At 31.7% G+C, this 12,326-nt stretch overlaps 1 protein-coding gene across 5 annotated transcripts in view; it reads left to right on the top strand.

The window, feature by feature from the left end:
• eya2 (EYA transcriptional coactivator and phosphatase 2) overlaps nt 1–10,771 on the top strand; it is an 88,042-nt gene extending 77,271 nt beyond the window's left edge. For all 5 annotated transcript variants that reach the window (NM_001004558.1, XM_073952847.1, XM_068221701.2 and 2 more), the window contains 4 exon segments: nt 2,242–2,356; nt 5,996–6,117; nt 6,699–6,799; nt 9,031–10,771. In NM_001004558.1, coding sequence (NP_001004558.1) covers nt 2,242–2,356; nt 5,996–6,117; nt 6,699–6,799; nt 9,031–9,111 — 419 coding nt within the window. In that variant the 3' untranslated portion in view covers nt 9,112–10,771.
• The last annotated feature ends 1,555 nt before the right edge of the window (nt 10,772–12,326 follow it).

Raw genomic sequence — 12,326 nt, 5'->3', positions numbered from 1 at the left:
ACACCTGCAGGCCGCTGTCAGGTAATATAATAATGTAAACGTTCTACTGTTGAGCTGATAAACTATGCAAAAGCTGGGCAAAAAGATAATAGTGTAATAGTGATAATAATGTTTATAATAATAACAAAAAGAAGAGTTGTAACATTATTATTATTTATTATTATAATTATTATTAGACAGACAGACTGATAGTAATTATTATGGATTTACTATAGTGGAATTTGTAGTGAGTAATTAATAAATTAATTATTTAAAAAAAAAACTAAACTAGGCGGAACGGTGGCACAGTGGGTAACACGATCGCCTCAAAGAAGGTCGCTGGTTTAAGCCCCGGCTGGGTCAGTTTGCATTTCTGTGTGGAGCTTGCATGTTCTCCACGTGTTAGTGTGGGTTTCCTCCGGGTGCTCCGGTTTCCCCCACAGTCCAAACTCATGTGCTATAGGGGAATTGGGTGAGCTAAATTGTCCATAGTGTATGTGTGTGAATGAGTGTGTATGGGTGCTTCAAAGTGTTGGGTTATGGCTAGAAGGGCATCCGCTGTGTAAAACATATGCTTGATAAGTTGGCGGTTCATTCCGCTATGGCGACCCCAGATTAATAAAGAGACTAAGCCGAATTTTTTTTTTACCAAAATATAAATTTGACGGTCATTAAACGATATAATTTATGAACTATGCACTAGGTGTAGTGTAGCATAGTATAGCATAAAGTATAGCTATAATTATTTGTATCATTAGTAGATACATATATGATAATAACAATAATAATAATAATAATAATTATTATTATAATGGATTTTAGAAATAAATTATCATTGTAAAAAAATATTTAAATTTTTTTATAGACATTGTAGAAAAGGAAAAAAAATAGAATAAAAAAAAAAAAAAAATATATATATATATATATATATATATATATATATATATATATATATATATATATATATATATATATATATAAAATACACATACACAGTTTCAATCAGAATTGTAACCCAAGCACCCCCCCTCCTTATTTTTCCCCCCGATTTCTGTTTAACGGAGAGAAGATTTTTTTCAACGCATTTCTAAACATAATAGCTTTAATATCTCATTTCTAATAACTGATTTATTTTATCTTTGTCATGATTACAGTAAATAATATTTGACTACATATTTTTCAAGACACTTCTATACAGCTTAAAGTGACATTTAAAGGCTTAACTAGGTTAACTAGGCAAGTTAGGATATTTAGGGAAGTTATTGTGTAATGATGGTTTGTTCTGTAGATTATCTGAAAAAAAGTTAGCTTAAAGGGGCTAATAATTTTGTCCCTAAAATGTTTTTTTTATTATTAAAAACTGCTTTAATCCTAGCCGAAATAAATCAAATAAGACTTTCTCCAGAAGATAAAATATTATCAGACATACTGTGAAAATGTCCTTGCTTTGTTAAACATCATTTGAGAAATATTTAAAAAAAGAAAAAAATAATAATTCTAAAAATTCTGATTGCAACTGTTCATATATATATATATATATATATATATATATATATATATATATATATATATATATATATATATATATATATATATATATATATATATATATATATATATATATATATAACTGTATATATTTAAATTTAATTACTGTTACACATTACTGCTGTTATTGTATGTTCGCTGCAAAAAAATGCTTTTCTAATTTAGATTTTTTTGTCTCGTTTTTAGTCCAAATATCTAAAAATTCTTATATCTACAGGCATTTTCTAGGCAAGCAATATATATTGTCTTGTTTTCAGAAATAATATGCCAATATTAAGGGAGTTTTTCCTTAAAACAAGCTAAATAATCTGCCAATGGGGTAAGCAAAATAATCTGGTTTTTCCATTTTACATAAGATTATTTTGCTTACTCCATTAACAGATTATTTGGCTTGTTTTTAGGAAAAATTCACCCTAATTTGGCATATTATATCTTAAACATATCAAGACAGTATGACTTACTTATCTAGAAAATTCTTCTTGATTTAAGAGTTTTTAGATATTTGGACTAGAAACAAGACAAAAAATCTAAGTAAGAAAAGCATTTTTTGCAGTGTTTTAATGTTTAAATTTTCTGCTCATCCTTGTAACAGGCAATCCTGTAAAATCACTTCTTTTTTTTTGTATTCAGTAATATTGAAATAAGTTTAATTCACCAAACCTGTATCTTTGTTAGCTTTTAAAAGTGGTTGATCATTGCTCTTTTGTTATGCAGGTTTGTTGGGCAGCCCAAAGCGGGAGGAGTGGCTTCAGCTGCGGCGAGAGATGGAGGTTTTGACGGATCTGTGGCTGACGCAGGCTCTCAAAGCCCTCGCACTCATTAACTCCAGGTGAACAGCATTAACAAAACAAATACAACAATACAGCCATACTTTATTGCCCATCGTGACATATGTGAGTCAAGCAACCTCTCATATCAGAGCTAATGTAGGGCGGGACTTAAGTGACGTGATTGTGGTTTGCCGTTGGTGGATCTCATGTGAGTGACAGGTGGAACACCAATCAGAGAAGAGATGTTAATATAATTAAAAGTTAAAATTAAAAATAACTACAGTACCATTGTATAACAATAGTTTGTTCTGTAGATTCTAAAACAAGTATTGATTAAGGGGGCTAATAATATTGATCTTTTTTTTATTCATTGAAAACTACTTTTTTTCTAGCTGAAATAAAATAAATAAGACTTTTTCCAGAAGAAATAAATATAGGAAATACTGTAAAAATTTGCTCTGTTAAACATCATTTGGGAAATATAAAAAAAAATGGCTAATAATTTGGACTGTATGCAAGTCAATCAGCTCTTCAAATCTAAGCAAATGTAGGGCGGGTCTTGACTGACTTAATTTTGGTTTGCTATTGGTGGATCTCATGTGAGTGACAGGTGGAACACCAATCAGAGAAGAGATGCTATTAAAAAGGGACTGAATGTTATTTAGATAAATTAAATAATTTAATAGATGTAAATCATTTATGGTGACGCAGTGGCGCAGTAGGTAGTGCTGTCGCCTCACAGCAAGAAGGTCGCTAGTTCGAACCTCAGCTCAGTTGGCGTTCCTGTTTGGAGTTTGCATGTTCTCCCTGCGTTCGCGTGGGTTTCCTCCGGGTGCTTCGGTTTCCCCCACAGTCCAAAGACATGTGGTACAGGTGAATTGGGTGGGCCAAATTGTCCGTAGTGTATGAGTGTGTGTGTGTGGATGTTTCCCAGAGATGGGTTGCGGCTGAAAGGGCATCAGCTGCGTAAAAACTTGCTGGATAAGTTGGCGGTTGATTCCGCTGTGGCGACCCTGGATTAATAAAGAGACCAAGCCGACAAGAAAATGAATGAATGAATCTTTTATTTATCAAATTTATAGCAATGTTCCATTAAAAATGTCAGTCCTGGTTTTCCTGGAGTTACTGAATCTGGAATATTCTTTTAACAATAGACTTATTTTCTGGCTTCAGCAGTTTTGTGTCAGTCAAACGTAGCAGGTTTGGCAAGAGAAGCACAATGTCAGCATTAAAGATTGATGACACTGATGGATGATGATTAATAAGTGCTTGAACTGTCAAGATATTTCTTTGTCTTATTTAACTGTTTCATATCACAAACATTCAGCAAAGCTGCTTTCCTCTGTATAATGAAATCCATGCAGTGACCTGAACTTGTCAAGCTTTATTCATAAAAGTAGTCTGAATGAATAGAGCACCATATTTCATGTCTTCTGAATTCATGCAATTGGTATATCTATAAAAACAGACACAAATGTAAGCCTTTACTCACTTATTTTATGTCAGTATTAGTATTTTGTGTTGTTTAGTATTGACATATAAAACAAAAACAATAAAAATGTTGTTTTTCTTGACATTCTCATTATTTCATAATAAAACATCCACAATAACCTAATGGATTAAAGATTCAAAAATGAAACTGAAATATAATTAAATGCTTATTTCATGTGTCAGAACTTACAAAATTGCAATATTTTGTTTTTCTGCAATATATATTGCAATATAATTTCACCAGATGACTTATATAGCTCTATTTGCAAAGTCGTTGCTTGGGATGACTTAAACACAACACAATTGAGCAAATATTAGAGTGAAATAAACCATGCTTTATAGTGTTCTGAAGAGAGCAACATTATTCAGGTAGAGAAATTGAGTCAACATATGTAGATTATGGCTGTATAGTCTTCAGCATATACATAATTTAATAGCATTTCTTCTTAGTTTTTTATATTTATGTTTAGTTATTTCATGTTAAAAGTGATGAAAATAACCTATTATTTACAACGAAAGGGAAATTACTAAATCAAGACAAAGAAGCCTCAGAAAAAAATGCTAATATTAGAAGACATTTTCAGATGGCACTTAAGTTTTTGCATCATGTATATACATATACATACACACACACACACACACACAAACACACACACACACACACACACACACACACACACACACACAAACACACACACACACACACACACACACACACACACACACACACACACACACACACACACACACACACACACACACACACAGTTGAAGTCAGAATTATTAGCACCCCTTTGATTGTTGTTTTTTTTTTTTTATATTTCCCAAATTGTGTTTTACAGAGCAAGGAAATTTTTACAGTATGTCTGATAATATTTTTTCTTCTGAAGAAAGCCTTATATGTTTTATTTCGGCTAGAATAAAAGTAATTTGTAATTTTTAAGGTCAAAATTATTAGCCCCTTTAAGCTAACTATTTTTTTTTCTAATAGTCTACAGAACAAACCATCATTAAACAATAACTTGCCTAATTACCCTAACCTGCTTAGTTAACCTAATTAACCTAGTTAAGCCTTTAAATGTCCCTTTAAGCTGTATAGAAGTGTCTTGAAAAATATCTAGTCAAATATTATTTACTGTCATCAAGGCAAAAAAAAAAATGTCAGTTTTTAGAAATGAGTTATTAAAACTACTATGTTTAGAAATGTGTTGAAAAAAATCTCTCCGTTAAAGTAGTTTTATTATTAATTAAATTGTGATTTTTAAAAAGTATGTTAATACTTGGTTCTACTGGTTAATTATGATTAATATATTTATATATTCAGTTGAAGTCAGAATTATTAGCCCGCCTTGAATTATTCACCACCCTGTTTATTTTTCCCCTATTTTTTCAACACATTTCTCAACATAACAGTTTTAATAACTCATTTCTAATAACTGATTTATTTTATCTAAGACATGATGACAGTAAATAAAATTTTAGCAAATAAGTAATAAAATATTATCGGACATACTGTGAAATATTTATTGCTTTGGTAAACAAAATTTGTTATTATTTTTTTTTAATTCAAAGGGGGTTTAATAATTCTGATTAACTGTATATCTTATTTCATGTCTTCTGAAGTCATGCAGAAAGAAAGGTTTTTAAAAAAAAAAAAAAAAAAAAAGCAGACACAAATGTAAGCCTTTATTGACTTATTTTATGAAAAATTATCAATTAGCATTTTTGTTTGAATGTATGAACTAAAAACTCTTTTTTTTTTCTTGACATTCTTGCCATTTTATAATAAAACATGCACCATAACCTGATGGATTAAATATGATTCTCAAATCAAAAATTAAATTAAATTAAATTAGTCATTTCATATATCAGAACTTACAATGTTAAAAATGATTTGAAATCTGCAACCAAAATCCCCTTTGTTAAAGATCTAACATATACAATCTAAAAATGGCCCCCTTTGTCAAAGCTCTAAATTTGTATAATTCTAATAATAACTAATAATAATAATTTTACTTTTAATGTTAGACGTTTCGAATCAAACTAACAATGTTTTAATATAAAATCATTAAAATGCATCAGTTAAAATAATAACAAATCATGCTGTAACTCTGCTTTTGCACTCTCAAATCTTTTCATTTTCAAATGCTCTATTACTTTAAGACCGACTTTCACAAGTAAGATAACGAACATGTTTCCCTTTACAGACCGAACTGTGTGAATGTGTTGGTCACGACCACGCAGCTGATTCCAGCTCTTTCTAAAGTGCTTCTGTATGGTCTCGGAGGAGCGTTTCCCATCGAGAACATCTACAGCGCTACCAAAACAGGTCAGATGCTAAACAGCTTTGTTTACCCTAGTGAAGCTTGAAAACCCTTATGAATCTTTTGCTTTGAATCAGTGGTTCAGACTCAGAGCACATATCAAACTGGTACAGTCCTGTGATTTCAGTATACAGGACTTGATTACAGCATTGCTATTTCACAATGTCTCAAAAATATAGAAATTTTAATGAGACACTTATGAAATGCACTGGAATAATTAAAGTTAATAGACTGTTTACAATAAAACAAACAATATAAGCCTTGAATATCGATAAAAGAAGACATATTATGCAAGCACTAAATATTAAATGATGTTTTATAAAAAGTTAAGTGCATTTGTTAGGTTAAACTTTATATTTAACATTTACAAAAGTTATTTCAATTCAAGTTTGGCTTTTAGTTGCATTTACCTGGTTTTGACCAGCAGGTGTCACTAGCGCCTGCTGTTTTGAATGCTTCAAAACTGAAAATTGGTTCTGTTGTTTTGAACAGCTTTGTTTTTCAAATAGATTTACAAAACAGGCATCTTCAGCGAAGTCTTCAGACTTTTCTAGAAGCAAACTATAACACTGAGCATCTGTTACAGGTAAAGAAAGCTGTTTTGAGCGTGTGACGCAGAGGTTCGGCAGGAGAGCCGTGTATGTGGTCGTAGGAGACGGTATTGAAGAGGAGACCGTCGCAAAGAAGGTATGAAGTAATACCAACAAAACTTATGTATTTGCAATTACTCTGACTTGTAAAACATGCTATCACTGTAGTTTTTATAAGGACAATTAAGAGAATTAATACATAAGAACAAAAAAATCTATAGTATATTGCATGATTCAGTCAGTAGTATGTTCCTGCTCAGTGTTTCTAAGTCTGCATTTTTAGGGCCCTAAAGTTTTACCTCTGTTGGCAAGAATGATTCAACGGCCTCTAAATGGTCAACATGACCAAACATCCACTTTTACCTCTCACAGTTCACCTATTGTTTTGCCATCAAATCTTTACAAATTTTATTATAAGATAAACATTAAAACAACTAGTATTACAATACTTTATTTTGACTATTTCTCAGAGATCAAATGATATTCTCAAGCCTTTGAAACCTTTTAATTTGTTTGTCAGTCATTATTATTATAACTATAAATATATATATATATATATATATATATATATATATATATATATATATATATATATATATACACACACACAGACCTCGACATTAACAACCTGCCAAATGGGGGTAGATTTCAGCTGTGGCGGGTTAGACAGACGCCCCCACTAGCCACTTTGGCTGGTTGAAAATAATTTTTAAATGGTCAGAGCTGCCTCGGCCCCTAAAGATTAGAATTTTAGTTTAAGACCGTTTGTGAATATGCGCACAAATAGGCTCTTAGAATCGAGAAACAGCATGACTGATAAGTGTTTGCACAAGCAAAAGAAAGCAGGTAAATACGACGAGACAAAGGCGATTCTCGCTCACTGACGTTGTGAGCAAGGCACAGCAGATGTGATGCACGCAAGTGCTTAAAAGTTCTCGCTTCTTTGCGCAAAACAACCGTGCTTTGTTGTACTACTGCAACTAGTGCAATTGTTTCTCTTTGAAATAGATAGGAAAAAAGCGGTGCTTGTGCACCCACAGTCCTGCTGCTTTCAAGAGATCTCCAGATTTTTGTATGCAGCAGCAGTTGTCGCTTTCACTTTTACCATTCTTTGAACAGAGTATTACTGGGCCTAACGTTAACCAATACTTTCACTATCGCACAGACTGTTTTTCACTTTCTTTTCATCAAGACCATGGGGGGACGGAGGGGTGGTTGGGGGCATTCGCTACGCCACTGGATATATAGAGCTGTATTTAGCTTGTTTATTTTTTTAGAGATTTATTTTTGGCCTTTTTGCCTTTATTAAGTGGATAGGACAGTATTTCAGACAGGAAGTGAAGTGGGAGAGAGAGAGAGAGAGAGAGAGAGAGAGAGAGACAGAGAGAGGGTTGGGATGGGAAATGTCCTCGAGCTGGGATTTGAACTCGGGACACCCTAAAGTGCTACTTCACCATATGTCAGCGCACTAACCAGTAGTTGCGCTGACTATATATTTAGTTTGGTGTGGTCAGAGAACAAGTTGGTAAATCCTTAGTGTTGAGCCCTAAAAAGAGTGTGTGTGGAGGGAGGGGGGTGGGTAAAATTGATAATTTTTAGCATGCCAAAGTCAAATTTATCAAATATAAAATATATTGGCTAGTGAAAATGCTGAGCGGCTAGTAATGTTGGAAAACTACTAGTCACAGTGGCTGGTGATCAAAAAAGTTAATGTCAAGCCCTGTATACATCTCATTTTTAAATCATTATTGTTATTATTATTATATTTTTATTATTATTTAAGATTTTAAAAAATTTTCATTTTAAAATATTAGTTTTTTATTATTATTAATTTACATTCATTCATTCATTTATTTTCTTGTCGGCTTAGTCCCTTTATTAATCCGGGGTCGCCACAGCGCAATGAACCGCCAACTTATCCAGCAAGTTTTTACGCAGCGGATGCCCTTCGAGCCGCAACCCATCTCTGGGAAATATTAATTTACATATAAATGTTTATGTTATTTGATAAATTACTGATTCATATTCTTTTTCCCCACAATTTTTTTTTTCTCTTAAAATGGGGTCAAAATAACAAATCATTTATTTGTGATTATTGAAAGTAAAGATTCCACCTGCTATTTCTTTCGTAATGCTTCTGAAATAAAAATATGGCTATTATGTTGTCTAAAAATCAATATAAAGGTTAGTAAACAGTAAACTTTTTACCAATTATAAATTATAAACACAGAGACACTGGGAATATCCTAGTGGTCTCATAATATAGTATATAATATAGATTTGTGTTAGAGATACGTCTGAAAGTAGTTGTTTTGTGTGTTTCTACAGAAGAACATGCCGTTCTGGCGAGTGACGTGTCGAGCGGATCTGGAGGCTTTGAGTCATGCACTAGAGCTGGATTACCTCTAGAGGGCGGCGTCTGCTTATCTGTGTCCCGCTGCGTCCAATCACATGACTGCACCACCAATCAGCAGAAAGCAGCAAACAGACTGGAAATCAACCCGAGAGAAACGCTTTCGTCTCCTTCCCGCTCTTTCATTCACTCCACAACAGCACTGCACTGAAAAACAGCAGAGATCTGACTGAGAATCAATAACAAACGACCACGCTGCTCATACTAGATAGAAAACCAGATGACAAACTCCAAACCTGTCTCCCAGAATCCAATGCACTTGACTCGACCTGCCATTTCCAGACATGGCTTTTCACGTCACATCTCTACACGTCACCAAAACTGGATTCAAAATGCGAAATATTTTTTATTTCAGAGATGATAACTCGAGGTCATGTGACAATGCAGAATACTACTGTTTCAAACTATGATCACTGCATAAAGTGTACTGTGCCGCATATTATTTTTGTATATCACGCAGCGTAAGCTGTGCAGTATGCTGTAATGTTTGTTAGTTTTGTTCTGAAATGACACCAGGATACAAAGGAGGGTGCAAAATGCAAGATTTGAGCGTTTTAAAAATTTTGATTGTAAAATAGGGGACCTATTATGCAAAAATCACTTTTATAAGAGGTTTAAACACAGTCATGTGGCAGCAGTGTGTGAATATAAGCAGCTTCTAATGGTAAAACTGTAGTAAATGTTTTATAATAACACTTGATGAAAACAGTCTGCAGAAACTCTTTGATTGACATTTTCCCTTTGTACGTGTCATCAGAGGGGGAAAGCCCCTCCCCTAAGTGGTGAGCTCATTAGCATAGGATGTTATTAAATCTGACACTATGCTTACACATGGGCACATAGCTCCGCCCTCACTTTAAATTTAAAGCGACAGTCACCAATATGACACAATTAGGATCAAAACCCATAAGGGTCTGTTTCAAACAGTTAAAACATAATTTGTGTGGCATTTTGAGCTGAAACTTCACACACACATGCACACACTCGGGACATCAGAGACGTATTTTACATCTTGTAAAAAGGGGTATAATAGGTCCCCTTTAAAGCACAAAATCATACGCATTTCTTAAACAACTAAAAATCATGAGTAAATGGTGAAAAAAAACTGGATTTTATGTAATTTTGACTAATAAATAAATATATTTTCGTTTATTTCATCTTGCTGTGTCAAACCAAATTAACTAAATATTGCACCATACATGAAATTGATCAAAATAACATGCTATTGTACTGAGTCTGCAGAAAAACTAACCCCTTACTTCTTTATACGAGTACAAAGTGCTGCAAATCCAGCTATTTTAATGGCAAAACCCACCTGGAGATGATTTCAAAAGTGAACTAACCGTGAAATTGAGTGTTGCAGCACATGATAATAATGCTTCTGGTACTGAACTGAGATCAGCTTATGTCTGTCCTGTGAGTTTTTCTCCCTGCACTTGAAGCCGACTGCGTCTCTTGCCTGAACATCGTACGGTTTCTGACTGGATGTATATTATTTGTTGTACTTTTGCTGAAGTTGATCTATTTACTGTATGTGCCGCTGATCCTGCATGTGCTTTTCACACCACCTCTTCTGTTCGCAATGATTTGTATATATGGTTTAATTGTTGATTATTTCTGGGCTTGTTATTATAGAATAAAGATAAATTAATTTCAGTCTTAAGTCTTTCTTTTTAAAGCTGCTTTGGTCTTGTGGAATGTGAAATCAAGAGCTGATATATAAACCATCTATCCGTCTATCTATCTATCAATCTATCCACCCATCCATCTATCCACCCACCTGTCTATCGATCTGTCCGTCCATCCATCCATCCATCCATCCATCCATCCATCCATCCATCCATCCATCTGTGTATACATCTGTCTATCCCTCCATGTGTCCATCTATCTATAGCAATGGAGAGAGAGAGAGAGAGAAAGACAGCAAAACAGACCTTTATTATTTTAGTTTGTGATGATGTTATAATTTAAACTCACATTATTATTACTGTAATGTCAAGAAAAATGTCAGTCTGTTTTTAAAAGTTAAAAACATTTAATTTACTAAATAATAAACACATGCATAATATAATATTTGATGTGATATAATATAATACAAATATTCAGATAAGCAGCAAAGAATGACAATGATAATAAATAACAATATACATGTACATAATATAATGTAATGTAATATAATACAATGTAATATAATATCCGAATAAACAGCAGACAATGATGAAAATATAATAAATTATAATGTAATGTCATATGATATATAATATTCAGATAAGCAGCAGACAAGACAATAAAATATAATATAAGATATGACATAAAATCCAAATAAACAGCAGACAATGATGAAAAAATTTATTATAATGTAATATAATGTAATGTAATAATAATATAATATAAAATTGCATAATATAATATAAAATAATAATGTAATATAGTATAATATAATAAAAAATAATAATATAATTTCATATAAAATAATATAATATAAAATAATAATATAATAAAATATATTATAATATAATAGTATAACATAAAATAAAATAATAATATTATAAAATAATATAATAATAATATAATATAAAATTATATAATATAATATAAAATACTAATATAATATAATATAATAAATTAATATAAAATAAAATCATATAATATAATGTAATGTAATGTAATATATAATAATGTAATATAATATAATATAATGTAATGCAATGTAATGTAATATACAATAATGTAATATAATATAATAAAATATAATGTAATGCAATGTAATGCAATGTAATGTAATGTAATGTAATGTAATGTAATATAATATAATATAATATAATATAATATAATATAATGTCCCATTAAGATTAAATGGAAAACCACATGAGGGAGATTTAAATAATGAGATGAATCATGAATATAAACTTTTTTTTTTTGTCGAAGTATTTAGGCTAAACATTATTATTTATCTACATTCTGAACATATACTTTGAAAAAATCAGAGCTGCTTTGTCATAATTACATAAAAACACACTTGAATAATAAATAAACATGATTATTTAAATGAATAAATGGATAGTTCACCTCTCAAAAAATGTCATTTACTCACTCTCAAGAGGTTCCAGACTTTTAAGAGTTTCTTTCTTCTGCTGAACACTAAAGAAGATATTTTAAAGAAGGCTGAAAACCTGTAACTATTGACTTCTATAGGAAAAACAAGTACTGT

Source organism: Danio rerio, chromosome 6 (genome assembly GCF_049306965.1).
Source record: "Danio rerio strain Tuebingen ecotype United States chromosome 6, GRCz12tu, whole genome shotgun sequence".
Classification (NCBI taxonomy): Eukaryota; Metazoa; Chordata; class Actinopteri; order Cypriniformes; family Danionidae; genus Danio; species Danio rerio.
This window is presented reverse-complemented; position numbering and strand designations above follow the sequence as displayed.